At 46.9% G+C, this 21233-nt stretch overlaps 2 protein-coding genes across 5 annotated transcripts in view; both read left to right on the top strand.

Annotated features, from left to right (window-relative positions):
- The window catches only part of RAB22A (RAB22A, member RAS oncogene family), a 39102-nt gene extending 19611 nt beyond the window's left edge, over nucleotides 1–19491 (top strand). The window contains exons 2-7 of one of the 4 annotated variants that reach the window (XM_036245245.1): nucleotides 28–134; nucleotides 3689–3770; nucleotides 13337–13408; nucleotides 13468–13598; nucleotides 14155–14264; nucleotides 19368–19491. In XM_036245245.1, the coding sequence (XP_036101138.1) occupies nucleotides 3699–3770; nucleotides 13337–13408; nucleotides 13468–13598; nucleotides 14155–14264; nucleotides 19368–19465 (483 nt within the window). In that variant the 5' untranslated portion in view covers nucleotides 28–134; nucleotides 3689–3698 and the 3' untranslated portion in view covers nucleotides 19466–19491. Of the gene's footprint in view, nucleotides 1–27; nucleotides 135–1830; nucleotides 1857–3688; nucleotides 3771–13336; nucleotides 13409–13467; nucleotides 13599–14154; nucleotides 14265–19367 lie in introns of those variants that run through there. The other 3 variants (XM_036245244.1, XM_036245243.1, XM_036245247.1) reach the window with 3 other exon arrangements.
- The window catches only part of VAPB (VAMP associated protein B and C), a 177147-nt gene continuing 175391 nt past the window's right edge, over nucleotides 19478–21233 (top strand). Inside the window, exon 1 of the mRNA XM_036245237.1 lies at nucleotides 19478–19497. Within this exon, the coding sequence (XP_036101130.1) occupies nucleotides 19493–19497 (5 nt within the window). The 5' untranslated portion in view covers nucleotides 19478–19492. The remainder of the gene's footprint in view (nucleotides 19498–21233) is intronic.

Genomic DNA, 21233 nt, shown 5'->3' with positions numbered 1-21233 from the left:
AGCCAGCCCTGTCTTTACTACATTCAGTAGGAGGTGGTGATGATGTTTGTACAGCTAAGCTGAAGTCAATCTGATTTAGAATATGCTGTCCTCAACAAATAAAGACGCGAAGCTGTAGGAAGGAATTCATTCAGGTAAGTCATTCTGCCCCAGAACTAGCCCAGAGCTCCCTAGGGACCAGTTGGAAGAAACCACTGGCAACACCCTATCTCGTATGTGACCCTACGTCCAGGCATATCATTACATAGGCAAACTGAATCCAAATGTTAAGAAGGATTAAATTATTCTAACAGGTATGATAGGCCAAGATTTCAGGCTCTCAAAAATCAACAGAGGCTTTAAGGAGGCATTGGTCGGGGTTCAGGGGCGTCAAAGCGAGGGAGGTGTGGTCATCTCACCATAGCCACCTGAGCTGGGACCTGGAGGTGGGGCCTGATCATACACATGAGCCACCAGCAAAGAGAACCCAGCAAGTCACACCACTTCTTCCTCAGCAGAGCCCAGGGTCTGAGTGATGGAGGGACTGGTGAGTCTTTCCTGCACCTCCTGGGTTTTGCCTGTTGCCTACCACAGGGATTAGAGCTGGTGGCTCAGAAGACAGGAAGGTTCCCTGGGCATAGTCAACCCTGGGCTGGAGGCCACACAGCCGACCGCAGCCAGAGAACTGGAGTCACCTCTGATCTCAGCTCTGCCTGCACTTCATAGGCGGTACTCCGAGGAGGGCACAGCCAGGACCCCCGGAGTCGTGGGAGTAAAGACAGCAACACGGCACATACTCTGTCAGAACTCGGGGTCACAGGGAGGAGGGAGACGAGGAAGAAGTACAGTGAGGTCTCTGCCTTCATGGAGCTTACAAGTCTCCTGGATGAGTGAAACCTTGAACAGATCAATTAAAATAAATAAATAAATAAGCTGATCAGACATTGTAGTAGGTGTCCTGAATAAAATAGCGTGATGTGTGTGTTGCAAAGTGAAGTTGAGTTGAGAAGCTGCTTTGTTTGGGTGGATCACACAGCTTTCTGTGACCTTTGGCAATTGACCTGAAACCTAAAGAATGAGGAGCATGTCGCCACAGAGCTGGTAGAAACGCATTAAGGAAAAGGGACAGTCAGTGTAAAGGCAGAAACAGGCACAATTGGAAGGATTTAAGACTGAGAGAAGGTGACTAATTTATTACTGCAGTAATCCTGGCAGGATGTGCTGGGATCCAGGGGAGACGTGACAGGTGACTTAAAGAGAAGCATGTCAGACTCTGTCAAAGTTAAGAAAGTGGGATCACAGTCACTGCAAATAGAAACATGTTTCTTCTGTTTCTTCTCAGGTTGGGAGAGTTGGCTGGGAAACATGTTGGAGGACTTAGGTTTCTAACCTGTTTCTCTGCAAAGGCTGAAGTGAGCTGTTGTCCTGAAAAGGCGGGTAGCAGGAAGTGGTAGGGAGTGGAAGGCAGTGGTAAGAATGTGGGATGATTGCTGTGTGTGATGGGAAGCCTGAGGGGCAGCCCAGCTGACATAGGGTCATCTCCTTGGGGCTGTTCTGGGTGGCTGAGACAGGACAGACAGACAAGATTCCTGAAGACCTGTCAGTGTGGGCAAATGATACTGATGGTCAAAGGCTAAGAAGCCAACAGACATCAACCCAAGAAGACCCAAGTGGAGAGCTTTGGACACAAGAAGACCTTGGTGTAGAGAGGAAAGGGTGTGTTGAGGTGACCGTGCGGGGAGCCAGAAGGATGGCTTTGAGTCAGACAGGACATCAGGTTTGATCCTTTCTGACACTTGCATTACATGACAGCTGCCATTCTGTCTTTCCCCTGAGGAAGGAATCTGTACTTTCATTGGAGAAGAAATGGTTGGCAGGTAGGTTGAACTTTAGTGACTTCTGATCCTATATTGAAACATTTCTTTTTAATTGTTACACGTACCTTTCTCAGCTTTTTGTCTACTCCAAGTATCTTTCTTCTCTTGCTCTTTGAGCAGCCATAATGGATGTGTTGGATGCACAGGCTCTGTTAATAGGCCTCTATTGGACGCCGTTGTCACTCTTAAATGGAACACCACAGCCATAATTGATGGAGAGTTGAGTTGCAAGCTTTTAGGACTAATTGTAAAGTCTAAACTAAAACGCTTCTCAGAGCTGCCTTTAAATAATAATAATAATACCTTATGTAGATATAGAGCGTTACAGTATGCAGAGCACTTTTCACATACATCATGTCATTTAATCTTTACAATAAACGAGTCTGATTGAATGCTTAGATCTCTCCTGAGTGAGAAACCGAGCTCATGTCCTGATTGAATCACGGCGAGCTGCCAAAAGTTCTCAAAACAATAACCATTTATTGAGCACCTGCTATGCATAAAGCACTTCGCTAAGGGTACCAAGGGGTAAATTTCTAGTGAATAAACATCTAGTAAATAGTACCTATTCAAAAATGTGATCTTGCTTCCCAACTCTCTTTCCCTTCCTCATCACAGTCACTGTTTTGGAGACTGCTTGTTAAATCATAAATTTATATAAATATTACCAGGAATTCAATTGTAGCAGAATTTAAGTTTTTAAAACTAAGGATTCTGATACTAAGCTCAGTGATTCTTTAGAGAGTCATTCTCTTGATTTCGCCTCGTACTGTCTTGAAGTTTATGTAGCTGTTACATGACTCTCAGAAGTGTTGTAGACAACCAGCACGTCTGGAAAGGCCTGTGGAGGATGCTCAGGGTGTGGCTTCAGGCGGGTGGCAGGGCCCTTGGCCCTTGAGGCTTATTATCCAGTAGAAAAGGAGACACAGTCATCTCTGGGGTCTTTGATGCATTGAGCGTGGGAGACAAAGGACTCCCAGGAGGAAACTCCCTGGGTGCAGTTGGGGGTAGAAGAGGGTATTGGAACCAAGCCCACCCCCAGAGCAGAACTAGACCTGTGTCCAGGAGTCCCAGGGGTGTCCAGGCCTGTGCTCCGGGCCACCATGGTTCCTCAGAGATTCTCCAAAAAGTTTGAAGCCCCCAAAATAATAAGAATCCCTACTTCAAAGGCCCCTGGGCAGCATGGTCCTTCAGAATGAATGCTGCAGCCTGTGTGCCATCGTCCCTTTCCCATCGTCCCTGCTGGGGCAGGCCCTGGTGTGCCCAGCAAGTCAGCTGAACGGCTTTTTTGCTGCTGAAACAAAGGTGATAATCAGAGTGTCACTTCTTCAGCCATCTTCCTGCTCCTTGTTTAATGTCTTAATTTTATTAACTCTAATGTTGCACTAGCCCTTATTTGGCTGTTCATATGGCCATGTGGTTTGGGAATGGGAGAGTACCAATCCAAATGGCTTAATATTTTTTTAGTAGAGTACTCATTTCCTATTAAACTTTTTCCATGATGCTATCTTTTAAAATAACAACTTCTGTATGTTACAAGGGATGGTAACATCTTGATTACCAGGTTATCTCTTGGTTCTGATATGGAGCTTAGGCAATCACAAGCTGAAGAACTCTTCCTTTGTCGTGTTGGGCAGATGCGCCTCATGGTTTATTTTGACACAGACTGTGCAGCCATAATCTGAGCATCTCATAAATACTCCAGAGGGGACCACAATTAGGACCGAGTGTGGAGCAGGAGTTCGAGCGTTAAGTCTAAGTGATGTTTCCGACTAGGGCTGGCAGCATGCTTTAAATAATTGTGTTCTGATCATTTAGGTCTCTCTTTATAGGGCATCCTTTATGACCAAGACTGTCCAGTACCAAAATGAGCTACATAAATTCCTAATCTGGGATACAGCTGGACAAGAACGAGTAAGTCACTCTTTAATTTACTGTGTGTTTTTCTGAGGCCCAAATTAAAGCTCCGACTAAACCGCTGATGTCCCCGTCCTTTCACGTTACTCGCTCCTGTGCGCCGGAAACGCATCCATTCCTGTTCCGCAGGCCGCCTTCTCCTTTTCAGCTCGCGCCCCAGCGTCTGCTGGCCGAGAGGGCGCTGATGGGCGCTGAGGCATTTTTATACTTTTTAGTGTCTTAAAGTAAATGCTGACTAACGGGCCTGATACAATCCTGCTCAGAGCATTGTGTATAATTTGGGGCTCCATCCTCCAGCAAAGATATAAGAGAATTAGTGGTAGAAAGGGAGAGTTAAGCACATCTCATTTATAGCAGCCTTTTAAAAGCTAAAGAGGGAACTTTACAGCATATAAAGTTTGAGATTTAAGTGAAATGGATGAGCTAACACAGTGCCTTGCAATAGGTACTTAATAAATGCCTGATGATAAAATTGTCCAAGATGGTTATCTGCTTAAGGAAGAGCCTGAGCCAGTAGTGGGAACTGGGCTGAGGCATCACAGTGCAGAGTGGGTGAAGCCCACCCACACCAGACAGGAGTGGGAGGTGGGCAGAGGGGCAGATGCCTGCCTGCTGCCTTTTCGCTCTGGGCCCTCAGTCTGACTTCCCTCTCGAGTTGAGTCTCGCAGCCACCTCACCAGTCAGCTGCTGTTTGATTTTGTTCTCAGACAGCGCTACTAAGTAGAGCATCTGGTGGATGGATGCCCAGTGCTATCTGGTGCTCTTAAAAGTGCACCAGAAGTGATCAGGAGAAGCAGCCTGTCCTCATGGCTTGTCGAAGACAGTAGAGATGCTCTGTCTGGTGTGAAACCTGACAGAATCAATCATCACAGATGGAGGGAAACAAAACAAGCCCTTACTGTTGTCCTGGGCGTAGACACCTGCATTTGTGCAGATTTAATGTCTTAAGTTTGTTCTGTTTGCTTGTTTTAATGCTGGTTGTCATACCCTGTGTCCAGTTACTCATCTGAGATCCATCCACCTAGTCTCCCATCCCCCAGTCCTACTTTGTGCACCTGAATGGAGCGTTTAGGCCAGCTAGGCCTTTGCTACCCATTACTCTTCCATCCTTCCCAAGTGTCATTTCCCACAGAGCCTTCCTGAACATATCTGCAGGCACAGTTCTGGTGTCTGTTCTGTTATCAGGAACTCATGTCACTCTTACTAATGATATATATACCTTTCACCGAATCCCAAGTTTCAGTTCCTTCCCACACATGACGGAGCAGCAGCGCCCTCACCGTGAAGAATCCTGCTGGTGCAGGTTCCCCCATGCTTTGAGTCGGTGTGTACAGTGATGCAGAGCATCTCTTTTTCTAGACCATAAAAAAGAGGAACAGGGTTTGTGCCTCTCCCTTACTGCCGCCATAATAGCAGAATTCTGCGAAGTGTCATTAGCTGGTGTGCCTGCCTCTGCTCTTCCCCACTTCCCATTGATTTTGCACCAGGAATAGTTGCCCTGAGCTGTAAAGCTGCCTCCCCCTACTGGAGGCACCATCTCAGCCTGGGGCTGGCCCAGGGAATGTAAACGGACAGGCAGGCAGGCCAAGAGAACGGGCCGGCAGAACCTGTTGGGAGGCCTGAGAGGAGCTCCAGACTATGGTTGCCGGGCCACTGCCTTTCAGAAGAGCTAAACATCTAACAGCAAATCACAAATTGTTCGAAGTGCTGTGAGCGTGGTCCAGGGCACACCTGTGAGCTTGTTCTGATGCCAGCTTGTCCTGGGCAAGGCTTTCAGGGCCCTGACTATGCCAGCCTCGGCCAGTCCCCATCCTCCTCCCCCAGTTGTCCTCTAGGAGCCAGTCAAGGTGCCCTGCAATTTCATACCCTCATACCCATTGTTCCCTCTGCTGGAATACCCTCCCTCCTGTTGCCTGGAAGCTCGCCTCTCATGTCGCCTCCGCCTCCGGGGGGCTTTCCTAGCTGTCCCTGCTCTTCTCAGATAAGCACCCAAAATGCCATACGCCCATGTTTCACGTTCACTGTTACACCCTCAGAGCTCTCCCTAACCCCAGACCTAAAAGGGCCAGGTCATTCTCCTTCGGTGCCCCTCACTTACTTTCCTCAGGGCCCTCACTGTAGGTTGTGATAGATACCAGTCTCCCTGCAGACGGAGCTTGGAGAGCTGGGCAGTGTCTCACTCCCTCGCTCTGCCTTCCCGTTGCCTCGCAGTCCTGGCCTAGAGCTGGAGTGCAGGGAGTGGGGACGAGGCGTCGCTTAACCCTTAGCATGTTTCTTTGTATCTTGAAGAGTCTTTGGTCGCCCTCATCCCTTGGATCATTACCTGTTTCCTTACTTGTTTATCTTCTGTTAGACTGTGAGCTCCTTGGGGGCAGGGACTATCTTCATGTCTGTGCTCTCAGCCCCTGGCACACAATGTTGATGCCAGTGGATTTGTGTCACCTGATTGCCAACCCTATTTTGGCAAATAGAAGGACAGAACCTCTGCCTCTTTTGCCATGTGAGTATTGCATGCCTCACATTATAAATTTCTGGTATTTGCATGTTTACTATTATGTTCTCTGTAGTAACAAGATTCATTGTGGAACCAAAGGCATCATAAAATGAAAACCATTTTGGATGAACCCCACTTCAACCTTTGCAGTTGTCACTGTATGTAGTTTTGATGGCCCAGCTGCAGTTGACTGCAGAGGATTCATCAAGTCAATGAAAGTGATTTTGGCGAACTTTGCAGACGTCAGACAAAGCCTTTGATGGTCAGGATCTTATTAAATGAAGAGAGGATGATACAAGTGCTTCAAAGATAATGATTTGTGTATTGATGGGTTGAGAGGCCTAAGGAAAACTGATGGAGTCCTCAAATATTTTTGTAAAAATTACCCTTTTTAAGTAGGACCAGGAGAGTCAAGATGAAGCGGAATCTGTCACCTTGCACTAGCACATGGCTTCTTCAGAAGAAGCCATCAGAGGATCAGTCAGCGTGGGTTCACCCAGGAAACCTGCTCCTGGTGTAGTAATAAACCCAAGTTTTTTCAAATATCAGATAAAATGAAACTTGTTTTCATAATTTAAAATTTATTTTCTCAAGACAGAGCCTGACAGACCTTTTTGTCCCTATTTTCTATCCTTACTGACTTCGTTTTAGGTGACATTTTTTCACCAGTTGTCCTTCACTAGCAAGGATTCATACAGTCGTGTAGGGACCATGCTCAAAGCACAGCAAACACATCGCCAATACGCCATAAATATCACAACATCTCAAGGTCGCGTTGCCTATGGTCATGTAAAAGGAAGCCTCTTAACCCAGGTCCAGCAGACCCTGCATCCAGTCCTTAAAGGTTCATGTTCCTGAGCCCTCATGTGCTTCTCTGATGGCTCTTTCCAGGGGTGACACCTGGAACACACTGGCTCTGTTCTCGGCTTCAAATCAGGAACAAGTGTAGTAGCGCAGTGTCATCGAGTGCTCAGGTTAACTCTGTGGCCTGTGGGCTAAGTCCAACCAACTGCCTGCTTCTGTAAAATTTTATTGGAACACAACCACACACTTATTTGTTTACATAGTATCTCTGACTACTTTCACTCTTCAGTAGTACAGTTGAGTGGTTGTAACAAAGATCAAATGATCTGCAAAGCCTGAAATATTTAATACCTGGCCTTCTCCAGAAAAAGATTGCTGACTCCTTATCTGGAGCCAGATTTGAAGCAGAGATGTCCCAACATCCTTTGAGACTCTATTGAAGCTGCCACCGTCCTTACACAAAAGGACATGGAAAGAGTTTCACTGTCAGTGTGGCAGAGTGGCTTGTGATGGAGTCATCCTCCCACAGACAGCAGTTCTGTGGAAACTCGGGACAGCGCGCTGAAGAACAGCTACGGGAAGGCGCTGCCAGGTGCAGTAGGAGACAAAGGGAACTCCCCCGGCAGGCACTGCATTTTTACAGATTTCCTCCAGAGGGCGCTCCTCAAGTCCACGTGGCACCTGGTAAGGGACTCAAGCAGAAAGCCCATCTTTTTACCTTGTGACATTTGAGGACAGAGTTTAAGGCTGCGAGAACAACAGAAAAAAGAGGAGGCAAATCCCAAAAAAGGTGGATCCAACAAGGAGGAAGACTTAAAATCTGCTTACAAATTTCCTTCGAGTCTTTGCCTGACCCCAAATTATGAATGCACAGGGGAGACACTGAGGCCCCCAACAGAGCAACAGCCTAGAGGAGTAACGAGACTAGCCGAGACTGGCTGCTGCTCATCACCGGGAAAGTTGAGTTTCGGGTTGGAGGCCAGGTGCCATGAGAGGGCATTGGTAAACACCTTGGCTTCCATGGAAACTTCGGAAGGACCAGGCCCCAGGGGCAGACCCAGAGAGACCTACCCTAACCACCGGTAAAAACAATCTCACAATGAGTAATCGGCAGTTTCACACTCCTCGGAGAAGGTAACGATAGTTTAAGTTGTTCAAAGATTTAAGGAAAAGTAGTCTTATCTACTTTCTACAGATGGGGAAGCTTGCACAGAATAGAAACGGTAAAACTAAAAACTGTAACATCGGAAATGAAAAATCTATTAGATGGGTGACAAAGATTAGCCAATCAGAAGAACAGAGAAAGTGGAAAAATAATGAGCATAGTCTCAGTACCATCGGGACAGATTGCACACAGCTTGTGTAACTGAAACCAGGAATAGGGAAGCAGGGGACAGGAAAAAAATGGGTATTTCAAGAAATTATGGCTGAAAATTGCCCAAATCTGGTGAAACATACCAATTCCAAATGCAGCAGTTCATCACACCCGTAAATACACAGGAAGCCACCTCTAGGTGCATCAGAGCCCTGCTGCTGGAACCCGGCGTTTAAGAGGAAAAGCTGGCCCTGGCTGGTCTGACTCAGCCGTTAGCGCTTCGGCCCATGGACCAAAGGGTCTCGGGTTCCATTCTGGTTAAGGGCACATACGTGGGTTGCAGGGTCATGGGGAGGCAACCAATCATTGTGTCTCTCTCATGTCAGTGTTTCTTCCTCTCTTCTTTCCACTCTCTAAAAATCAATGGAAAATTATCTTGGGTGAGGATTAACAAAAAAACAAAAAGAAAGGGGAAACGCTGGAAAGCAGCCAAAGGTAGCCACATTCCATACAGGAACCAGCGTTCATGTGGCTAGCATCCCACAGAAACGGTGAGACCGGAGGACTGTGGCCCAGCGTCTCTAGAGTGCTGAAAGCAAAAAAGTCAACCTGCCAAAATTATCTTTCCAATATGGCATCGAAGTAATGACAGTTTTAGAAAAATACAGGCTGAAAGGACGCAGCAGCAGTGACAGGATGAGGCCAGATGGTAACTCAGACCCAGAGGAAGAAGTAACCACTGGCTGTGGTAAATGTAGACGTTTTTCTCAACTTACTGAAAAGACTACTGGCTATTTAATGCAAAAATTATCACATTGGATTGTGTAGTTTATAGTTTATGTAGCTTTAAAATATTTGACAACAGCACATAGGTCAGTGGGATAAAGAGAACTTTTCTCTCTCACCAGGTTCTGGTATCTACATGGGTGGTACATTTTAAACTGTAAGTCACCTGTGTGTGGGGGAGGGGATGTATTGTAGTTACAAGAGCAATCACTTTAAAAAGTAATAGAAGGTATAGATTAAAAGCCAATGGACAGGTTAATATATTAAAATTAAATACTAAAAATATTCAGTTGCCCTGGCCGGGTTGGCTCAGCAGTTAGGGCATCAGCCCATAGACCAATGAGTCCCAGGTTCGATTCTCATCAAGGGCTCCTACCTTGGTTGCAGTTAGTCCTCGGCCCTGGTCAGAGTCATGTGGGAGGCAACCAATCAATGTGTCCCTCTCTCTCTCCCCCCCCCGTCTCTCCCTTCCCCTCTCTCCCTCTCCCTCTCCCCGTTTCCCTCCCTCCCCACTTCTCTCTCCCTCCCTCCCACTCAGTATGAAAATAAATAGAAAGATCCTCAGGTGAGGATTAAAGAAAAAAAAAAAAAAAAATATATATATATATATATATATATATATATATATTCAGTTACTGCAAAAGGGGGGAAAGTAGAAGGAGGATTTTTTTTAATGGAACAAATATAAAATAGCAAAATGGTGACATAATACCAGTAAGACCAACTATATCAGTAAGTACATTAAATGTAAAGGAACTGAACGTTCCACTTAAAAGGCAGAGGTTGTCAGCGTGGGCCAGAAAGTGGAGCCAGCCATGTGCTGGCTGGAAGAAGAGGCCTTAAATAAAATCAGAGCTTTAAAACGAAAGAATAGAAAGGGGTATCCTATGTCAATCATAAGCAAAAGAAAACCATTGTGTTTGTATCAATATTAGTGAAGTCTATTTGAGGACAGGGTTACTGTGAAGGTTAAAGAGGAGCATCAGGGAACTTTCTGTGTTGATAGAAATGTTTTGTATCTTGCATAGATGCTGCTTACATGGGTGTACACATCCACGTGTCTCATGTTATTGAAACCTAAGGTTTTTGCACTTCTCTAGATGAATTTTACTTTCCAAATTGGAAGGGAGAAAAAAAAGATGTGGCTGGTGTAGTACCTCAGAAATTAAAGCTGCCCTGGCCAGTGTAGCTCAGCAGTTAAAGCATCATCCTCGGACCAAAGATCTCAGGTTTGATTCCAGTCAAGGGCATGTGCCCGGGTTGCAGACTCAATCCCTGGCCCCAGTCAGGGTTGGGCGGGAGGCAAACAATTGATGTGTCTCTCTCACATCAATGTTTCTCTCCCTCTCCCCGGCCCCTCTCCTTCTCCCTCTCCCATTCTATCTAAAAATCAGTGGGAAAATATCCTTGGGTGAGGATTAACAAAAAAAAAGAAAGAAATTAAGGCTGATGCCACACCTCTGTCCCACCTGTACACTCCTGTCCCCTTCACACTCCCCATGGAAGTCAGCCCATCTTTCCCAACAGAAATGCAGCTTCCTCTCTGTAGCGCTTTCTTGCTTATGACCTATAATTTTGGCTTTTTCTCTGTAACAAAAACAGCATCATTTATTGGGAATTAGTTACCAGGCTTCCACCCAGAGCCATGGATCTTTCTCACAAAAACCAGTGAGACCTCAGACGTGTGGACATTGGGGCCTGGCACTGGTTTGATGTCACCGCATACTTGACGTGTGTGCTGGTGTTTGCACAGTTCTGGCTCTTCGCAGTGTGCAGGCCCCAGGCCCCAGGCCCCAGAGAGCGTGCATGTAACGAGACAGGCGTCCTCGCTCATGGAGCTTACAGTTAGCATTTCACTTTCTGTTGTGAAGCTCAAGTTAACATGGAAGTTTAAAAGCCAGAGGTTAGCCCTGGCCACTTTGGCTCAGCGGTTAGCATGTTGGCCGGTGGACCCGAAAGGTTGTGGGTTTGATTCCCAGTCAAGGGCTTGTACCTGGGTTGCAAGTACAGTCCCCAGCCCGGCAGGGGTCCTGTGGGAGGTAACCAGTCACTGTGTCTCTCTCACATTGATATTTCTCTCTCCGCTCCCTCCCTCCCTTCCACTCTCTCTAAAAATCAATAGAAAAGTATCCTTGAGTGAGGATTAACCAAAAAAATAAATAAAAGCCAGAGGTTAAGCTCGTTGGGTGAGAGGTTGCAGACTCTCATTCCATATGTGAGTTGTACTGTGCCCCAGGCGTTCACCTCTGGCCACCGCTCCTCCCTGTGCTGGGGACGGGAGGGCAGCCACCAGAACAGAGCAAGGGAGAGCACATGGTGTCCCATTCTGTGTGGGGTTGGGTTTCAAAGCTGAGGCGCAAAAGGAAGACCTTTTGTAGTTGTACAGGTAAAATGTTTGTCTTTAAACATTGGCATCACATTCAGAGTGAGATGTTCAAACCAGCCCATCCATACAGCCGAGGAGTAGGCAGAGAGCTTCTGTTGAACATCTCACACTTACCGGGAGATACGGCAGCTACATCAGTCTTGACATTTAATCAGTTATTCCTCCCCATCCTCTCCTCCCCTTTACTCCTCCCCTCCTCCCTCTCCTCCCTCCTCCCTCTCCTCCCCTTTACTCCTCCCCTCCTCCCTCTCCTCCCTCCTCCCTCTCCTCCCCTTTACTCCTCCCTCCTCCCTCTCCTCTTCCCTCTCCTCCCTCCTCCCTCTCCTCCCCTTTACTCCTCCCCTCCTCCCCTTTACTCCTCCCCTCCTCTCCTTTACTCCTCCCTCCTCCCTCTCCTCTTCCCTCTCCTCCCTCCTCCCTCTCCTCCCCTTTACTCCTCCCCTCCTCCCCTTTACTCCTCCCTCCTCCCGCTCCTCTTCCCTCTCCTCCCTCCTCCCTCTCCTCCCCTTTACTCCTCCCCTCTTCCCTCTCCTCCCTCCTCCCTCTCCTCCCCTTTACTCCTCCCTCCTTCCCCTCCTCCCCTTTACTCCTCCCTCCTTCCTCTCCTCCCCTTTACTCCTCCCTCCTTCCTCTCCTCCCCTTTACTCCTCCCTCCTTCCCCTCCTCCCCTTTACTCCTCCCTCTCCTCCCCTCTTCCCTCTTCTCCCTCCTCCCTCTCCTCCCCTTTACTCCTCCCTCCTCCCTCTCCTCCCCTCTTCCCTCTCCTCCCTCCTCCCTCTCCTCCCCTTTACTCCTCCCTCCTTCCTCTCCTCCCCTTTACTCCTCCCTCCTTCCCCTCCTCCCCTTTACTCCTCCCTCTCCTCCCCTCTTCCCTCTTCTCCCTCCTCCCTCTCCTCCCCTTTACTCCTCCCTCCTTCCCCTCCTCCCCTTTACTCCTCCCTCCTTCCCCTCCTCCCCTTTACTCCTCCCTCCTTCCTCTCCTCCCCTTTACTCCTCCCTCCTTCCTCTCCTCCCCTCTTCCCTTTCCTCCCTCCTTCCCCTCCTCCCCTTTACTCCTCCCTCCTTCCCCTCCTCCCCTTTACTCCTCCCTCCTTCCCCTCCTCCCCTTTACTCCTCCCTCCTTCCTCTCCTCCTCTTTACTCCTCCCTCCTTCCTCTCCTCCCCTTTACTCCTCCCCTCCTTCCCAGTTGTGTGCCAGTGGGGGAAAGGGTGGTGGGTCCGAGGAAGCTGTGCCGACAGTTAAATTCATGTGAATGAAATTAGATGCCTACCCCCATTTGGGAATTGCTACCTGCATGGACTTAGCCAAAAATGGACTCATCCAAGTATCAAGGGTAAATGTGTGCTTATTTCTGGGGTACCATCTGCATCCATATGACAAGGTCTTTACGACACCCCAGTGCAGCTGCTTCTCTGGAGAACTATTTACAGCATGATTTTATGTCCTTGATAGTTTGGGAGCCCAAGTTTAAAGGATTGTTGAACAAATGAATTTGGGAATTATACATTGAGTTCAATTAAAAAGCCTTTTTAGCTGAAACAATTGTTTGTAGCACCATATTTAATTCCTGTAAAACTATCTTCTATTTTCTAAGAAACATTTCAGTGTTACATTAAGAGTTGTTGCCTTTGGTAATCACTGGTTCATTTGCTTTAAAGCATCATGTCATCTTGGGCTTAGGAGAAAGATTACCTTTTGTGCAGGGACAACGGGCTTAAGAGGTCTAGTAAAAAACATTAACCATTTTCCCAATTTTGTTGTTTCTCTTTCCCTGCAGTTCCGTGCCTTAGCACCCATGTACTACCGAGGGTCGGCTGCAGCGATCATTGTTTACGATATCACAAAAGAAGTAAGACGTGTATTGTGTTTTTCAATTTTGAAAACTCTCTTGGTTGCTTAGCTCTCCAGTTGCTCTCCTCTCGTGTATTACAGGAGACATTCTCAACATTAAAGAATTGGGTGAAAGAGCTGCGACAGCACGGCCCGCCTAATATCGTGGTTGCCATTGCAGGAAATAAGTGTGATCTTATCGATGTGAGGTAAGCTATTAGAGCAGGAGATTACAGTGCTGATCATGTGTCCCTTTTCCTACTGAGCAACATCCAGTATAAGAATCTTGCTTGTATTTTATCTCTGACATTGAAAAATCCCTTTCCATTGTGTGGTTGGAGTCCTGAAGTTTCAAAGTAAAATTAAGAGTTCAGGCATTTGGAGCTAATTAGATTGTGTATGTAGGCAAGTGTGTGATTTATTTAATGTTGGATGTATCAGGCTTGACTTTATCTGAGCTTCGTATAGCCCCTGGCTCTTGTAACATAGGATATTTTCAGGAAAGCAGATTTATTGGAAGTTTCTGTGGACCACTTCCATAATTTCCATAGCAGGGGTGTTACTTTGTGGGGGGGGGGAGCCCCTGCCGTTCTCTGATTATTCCACTGCATTCGTGGCTCACAGTGTGGTTTGCTTTTGTCTAACTGCTGACAAGCCATTTGTGGCCTCCTTTGTCATCGTCAGTCTGGTGAATTACTGGGTGTGTGGGGATAATATGGAGCTCTTGATGGGTCACATTTCTGATTTGCAATCGTTGCCTTTCAGAGAAGTAATGGAGAGAGATGCTAAGGACTACGCTGACTCCATCCATGCGATTTTTGTAGAGACCAGTGCAAAAAATGCGATAAACATCAATGAACTCTTTATAGAAATTAGTGAGTACCTCTGTGCCATGTGGGTTCCCCCTGTGCAGGGCAATTTCAAACAGATTGATCTCACTGGGTAGCATTTCTTCCTTGGGTAGAGTAGTCTCCTCTGCTGTGGTTCTTAGTGGAATGCACGTTGAGAGGGTCCAGGTGACAGCCGAGTTTCATGTCATGTCATGCTGGAGAGCTGCTGCCTGGTAACCGGCCCTTCTGGTAGGATGCGGCCACTGTATAAACAATGCCGGGGCTGTAGGCCTGGGGACTGTTGCCTTGCCCTCTTACATGTATTCCAATTAGTCATCCAAGTCATCAAACATGAGCAAAATAAATAAGGAGAAGGGAAATGCGTGTGGAATTCCACTGTAAGAAAACCCTCAAAAATTAATGCTACGTGCCCTGGCCGGTTTGGCTCAGCAGTTAGAGCGTCGGCCTGCGGTCCGGAGAGACCCGGGTTCGGTTCCCGCTAAGGGCACGTACTTTGGTTGCAGTTTGTCCCCGGCCCTGGTGGGTTGTGCGGGTGGCAGCCACTCGATGTGTTCCTTTCACGTCGATGTTTCTCTCTCTCTCTGTTCCTCTCTCTCCCTCCCACTCTACCTGAACAAAAAATGGAAAAATGTCCTCGGGTGAGGATAAAAAAAAAATAAATAAATAAAAATAAATAAATAATAAAATCAATTAAAAAATTAAAAAAAAAAAAATTTATGCTACGTGATTAAAGGTAACACCTATTTTCCTCTCCCTCCCTTCCCCTCTCCCAAAGTATTACTGTGATGGAAAGAGACTGCTGCATACCTTTGGGGGTCCTTTGCAGATTGTGTCTGTGTCTATTCATTTTATTCAAACTCATCAAAATATTGACAACCGATCCAGGCTCAGAGGAGACAGTGGGAAACAAGAGGGCATAGCCCTGCTCTCCTGGAGTGCACGCGGCCCGGCAGAGGACAGACAGGGAGCCCAGAAATAAGCGAGGTCCTCTCAGATGATAGGTCGCGGGGGGAAGAAAATAATATTGGATGAAGTGAAAGAGTGTCTGCAGGTGACCAGGGAACAGGCCTCCCCTGACCAGGTGATACTGGAGCCAAGATGTGACAGAGCAGGCCGTGCCCAGACCTGAGTCATGTTAACTGCACACATCAGGCTCCAGATGGAGGACAGGGGACAGCCATCAGGGCACCGTGAACTGACTTAAGCTCCATTGTCTGATGCGAGCCGAGACTGCTGACGCTGGAAGGGCGCTGGGCTGCCTGTGGAGGAGGAGCTGTGAACCGCACTGCCTGCTGGGCTCACCAGTGACGCCCTCCAGCGAGCAGGCCTGGGGCAAGCAGGCCTCGAGCAGAGATCCCTGGAGACTCTGACGTCTGGCAAGGGGGTGCCCGGCTCCAACAGTGTCGTCACTGGACTATGAGCCTCTGGTTGTCCAGTTGCTGGGGTTTTTGGTTTTGTTTTTATTTTTTGATGTTTATAGTTTATTCGAAGAACCAGAGATCTAAATTTTTGTAACATGTCCCATTGTTTAGATTTGGCCACTAGCTCAAATATTTTCAGAGTACGACGCAGGCCTGCAAGCCCATTTGGCAGATAAGGCCAGGGCTGCTGGTTTGCAGCCTCGAGTCCAGCCCATTCGTTTCAGCATTAAGAAGTGATGTTTATCATCTTCCTAGAGTGTGAATAGCAGTTACCCAGATGCAATTTTTTTTTTTTTTATCCTCACCCGAGGACATTTTTAGATATTTTGTTCAGATAGAGTGGGAGGGGGAGAGAGAGAGAGAAACATCGATGTGAAAGGGACACATCGAGTGGTCGCCACCCACATGACCCAACCAGGGCCGGGGACAAACTGCAACCAAGGTACGTGCCCTTAGCGGGAACCGAACCCAGGTCTCTCTGGACCACAGGTTGACGCTCCATCCGCTGAGCCAAACCGGCCAGGGCCCCAGATGCACTCTTGAAAGGTAACTTGAGGCCAGTCAGAAATTTTTCACAGTTCAAGCTAAAAAATCTAAGTGTGGTGTCAAAAGTGTACTGAAATTATTACTATTTTTAAGTGTTCTTTACTGTAGCAGTATTAAAAACAGGAAGGTAGTGAATTAGACCAACAATGAAAATCCTTAGATAAAAATTAGCTGGTACGTACTCATTTCAACTGTGAAAAATAAAAAAAAAATGTATGTTCACAAAGATTAGAAGAATTTAGAGAGAGATAAATTGAGGTTATTGTTTACTAGGTATTGTCAAGTCACATTAGCACAGTGGCCAGCATGCTTGCTTTTCACTGACGCGTCCAGAAGTATAATGCTCGAGGAATTTTCACAAATGAAGTGTACTCCTGTCATCCACACCTAGGACAAAATCCAGGGGTACTCGAGGAGCCCCCCGCCAAGGGAACCACTGCCCCGACTACTGACTCTTCAGATCCGTGTTGCCTGTTTTCATACTTTATATTTTTTAAATATACTGTATGTACTCTTGTGTCGGGCTTCCTTATCTCTGCGTACACTTTTAGGTTCATCCATATCATTGCACGATCCACTTTCAGTGCGTCTGTCAGCGTCAGAGTCGGAGTGGGGAGAACACCTGGGGTGGTTCTCCATCCTGTTGATTTTTTCCAGTTTAGAGCTATTACAAATAGTGCGGCTGTGAACGTTTTGCTTCCTGCCCGGCATGTACATAATAGGCCCACATTTTTGGTAGGTGTATTTGTTTTTGTTTCTTTTGGGTACGTGCCCCTAGCGGGAACCAAACCCAAGACTCTTTGGTCCACAGGCCGACGCTCCAACCGCTGAGCCAAACCAGCCAGGGCTAGTAGGTTTATTTTTGTACCAAGAGAAGAATGATAGTCATGAGCATGCAGTGTTCATACAGGTGTACTTGCTGATGCTCACACCAGGGCATAGAGGACTCTCCATCCCTGGTGGGTAGGGAGCAGTCTGCATTTCCAGCTCATGAAGTTGAGCACCTTTCCAGGTGTTTCTTTACATTCACACATTGTCAGGATGTTCTCCTCTGTGCATTTTGCCTGCCTTTCCCTAAGTGCTCGTCTGTACTGCAGTGTGAGTCCACTGGTGGTCATGTGCAGTCGATATACCTGCCCTGTGGCATGACTTCATGTCCAAATCAACTCCTTTTATGAACTGGCGTTTTTACGCTTAGTAGAACCCCATTGGTCCTTGTTTTCCTTTATGGTTTGCACTTTTGGGCTCCAGTTTGAAAAGTCACTGTCTGTTCCCAGATCAGGAAGATGCTCTCCTCTGCCTTCTGGACATGCTTCAGAGATGACTCTGTTCCATCTGTATTTCCAGGACCCACTGATAAGAAATACATAATGGCGCCCTGGCCAGTTTGGCTCAGCGGTTAGAGCGTCGGCCTGCGGTCTGGAGAGACCCGGGTTCGGTTCCCGCTAAGGGCATGTACCTTGGTTGCAGTTTGTCCCCGGCCCTGGTTGGTCGTGCAGGTGGCAGCCACTCGATGTGTCCCTTCACGTCGATGTTTCTCACTCTCTCTCCCTCCCATTCTATCTGTACCAAAAATGGAAAAAATATCCTCGGGTGAGGATAAAAAAAAAAAAAAAAAAAAGAAATACATAATGGCAAGAAGCTTTAGTAAAGTTTTGGAATTAATTTGCAGTTTATTCATAAAGCATGTATAGGCATTTGAAAAGTAGTAGTAGGACATACTGGGGGACACTATCAGGTCATGTGGACCCAAGCTGGGTACTACCTACCCAGATTTGCAGGCTGCTCAGTGTGCTGGAGGCCTCAGGCATGGCGACCAAGGACCCAAGATCTGGCAGATTCCACCTCAGCCTGTCCATGCCCAGAATGCATGTGCCAGTTCATTGCATGTTCTGGATGCCAGGGACTGTGCCAAGCAATCCTGGAAACAAAGGTGGAGAAACAGGGTCTCCTTCAAAGGGCCGAGGGTCTAATTTGAGGGACATCTTTGCATAAACAAATATATGACAACGTGCTTCCGGCATCCTAATGGGTTTTAGTGGCTGAGATGTTGCAGAGTTGGGAAGCAAAGGGCGTCAGGAAAGCCTTGTGTAGAAGCAGCCCTGAAGTTATCAGTGAGGTGGGTGGGTGGGGGATTTAAGGTTTCCCTCGAAACTGGCATTATGCTTCATGGAGCCGTAAAGTGAACCTGTTTATTCTCATACGTGGTTGGTGGCAGAACAAAGTGGCGCACCTCTCCAGAGAGCAGTTTGGCAGCATCTGTCAAATTTAAATTGCATGTCCTTTCCGTAGCTCTGCTAGGCAGACACTGGGCTACAGGGCATGTGTGGGGTCAGTACCCAGGAGTAGACTAGCGTGACCTGGCTTCTCCACTCTGTTAGTTTGTCCAGCACTTGCACTCGGGTTCACAGAGGTGTCCTTGCATCGTTCCTGGCAGCATCAGAATATTGCACACAAACTACATGTCCATCAACAAGGGACTTTAATGACACTACATTCACACTGCAGCATCACAGCTGTTGCATGGAAGGCAGCAGCTTCTCACACACGCTGGGGCAGTAATCCCGGCCAGAGGACCGTGCACTCTGCTTGCTCCTGACTCGGTTTAGGAAGGGCACAGGTTGAGGTGTGTGCGCTGTGCGTGTCTGCACACCTGTCTCTGGACAGAGGGACAGGCATGTTCTGATTAATTTTTTTTAACGTGCATGTCTTAACCTACTCAAAACGAGGTGTTTTCAACAGGTAGTTTTTTGTTTTTTTGTTTTGTTAAGTGTTACTAAATGCTAGGCGATAGCCTCACTTGGACCCTGGAACAGAAACAGAACCTTAATGAGAAGCTGATGGCATCTGAGAAGCATGTGGAACTCAGTGACTGGTGGTGTCCAGTGCTGAGCTCTTCATTTTGACAGATGTCCTATGGCAGCATAAGACGGTAGCATTAAGGGACACTGAATAAGGGTCTACAGCAACTCTCTATATTATCTTTGCAACTTTTCTGTAAATGTAAAATCATTCCAAAACTAAAAGTTTATGAAACTTTATTTTTATGAAACCTGTCAAGTTGCATTTACAAAATTGTTGTGTCTGAGAAGGAGCAGATTTGGAATATTAAGGCTCATTCCCTCTTCTCCTCTCCTCTCCTCCTCTCCTCTCGGTTTAGGTAGAAGAATTCCATCCACTGACACCAACCCGCCATGTGGCGGGAAGGGCTTCAAACTCCGGAGACAGCCTTCAGAGCCCAAGCGAAGCTGCTGTTGACCGGGCCTTGGCCTCTCCGACTCTGTGATGAAGTAGGTGGTCCTGAACGCTAACAGGAGGGCTGGGGGCCCCGCTGCCAGGCTTCACCGAGCTGGTCTGGGGTCTTCTTCGTGCAAAGAAAGAGTCACAGAAATTGACCAGTCTGTGGACTTGTGTTCTGTAAAGACTCTGGTGTACAGAGGGACTCCATCACTGGCTTTGACCTTGCTGGAAAGGAACATGTAATTGTATGGATGGTAGGATCAAACTGTTGAGTCGTTTTGTAATCAAGATTTTATGTAACATTTGTAAAGGGAAAATGAGCACTTTCGTCGTTCTTGAGGGAAAGAAGTCCTCATGGAGATTATAATTTCCTTGGTTTCCCATTACCACTGTTCTAGGGAGTTGTATGATTTTAAATGTGGTAGGATACCATTAAGTGGAGGGATGGCAATTATTATCTGAAGGTAAAATGGGTTATTTATAGGACTGATGGAAATGATGGCATCCGCACTCTCCAGAGCATTTCCCGTGGCATGCATCAGCCCAGGGACATGCAGGGCGTTCACAGCACTCAACAGCCTTGGCTCCCCCAGGTCTCCTTCTGACCCTGTCCTGTGTGTCACCAAACTCATTATCGGCACCTAGTGTAAAAAGCTCTCAGGATCAGGATGGTGGTGGTAGAGAAGCCGACTAGAATAAATTGAATTGCATATGTTTAAACTAACTGGTTTTAAAAGGAGGAAAGAGGCAGTAAAGAAAGTAGTGTAAATGCTGTCCATTTTTTATTTAACCCAAGTATTTTGGTGGGGAAAACAATTATCTGTTGCTTAGCCTAGGTAAAGTTGTAGTCTATATTTATGAGACCATTGCTTAAAAGGTATAAATTATGTAAATACAGTAATAAATTCTATGTTTCATTCCATTTAATCTCGCCCCGTCTTGCGTGGGCCCACCCCTTTTTCGGCCTGTCCACAGGAGACTCTCCAAAGCACGTCTGCTGTGTGTGGAAGCGTAGAGCCTCCAGCTCACAGTCCCTGCGGAGCTGTGCGCCGTTCCTCCCGCCCCCCGTCCCGTCGGGAATCCCAGTGCAGACAGGCCCCTGGCCAGCCCGGCCAGCCCTTCCAGCCTCGGGGCAGACCTGAGCTCCAAGCTCAAGCCCTTTACTGGGTCATGTAATAAGTTTCTCTTCGCTTGTAACAGCAACCTCAGAGCAACTATTTGAAGAGAGCTTTCCTTGTTAACAATTTACTTATCTTTTCTGTTCCCCTTTTCCCCCCTGCCTCTGTTAGTGGCTAACACTCTTTCCCTCAGGGAGCCTAATGAGGTTTTTAATATAATCTAAACATAAAGCACTGAAGTGAGGTTGGTGGAAATTTGTTCCTGGTCTCATTTGGCACCCTTCCAACCTGAGTATTGTACGGGAAGGAAATTTACAAGATTAAATAGGAAATGAAACAGCTTGAATTTCAAACAAAATTGTGTTTTTAGAGCGCTCCTTAAACTGAACAGTCGAAACTTTGAAAAATAATTGTTATTTCTTTGTGCACCCCACTTGGTGTGGATAGATTTTAATGGGAAAATTACAACTCAGATGAAATACAAAACAGTTCCCTTCTCCCTGGTGAATATCTTCAGCATTTAACTTGTATATTTATTTTTTTATTAAAATAAGATAGAAGGAATGTATTTAGTGAAAATTCCAACATCGTTTTGTTTAAAACATATGTGGACTCTTATTACCCCCAACCTCACCCCCAGCATTTGCTTTAAGAGAAAACAAGTGATT

Source organism: Molossus molossus, unplaced genomic scaffold (assembly GCF_014108415.1).
Source record: "Molossus molossus isolate mMolMol1 unplaced genomic scaffold, mMolMol1.p scaffold_m16_p_6, whole genome shotgun sequence".
Classification (NCBI taxonomy): domain Eukaryota; kingdom Metazoa; phylum Chordata; class Mammalia; order Chiroptera; family Molossidae; genus Molossus; species Molossus molossus.
The sequence above is the reverse complement of the archived record's forward strand: the minus strand, read 5'-3'. Positions and strand labels throughout refer to the sequence as shown.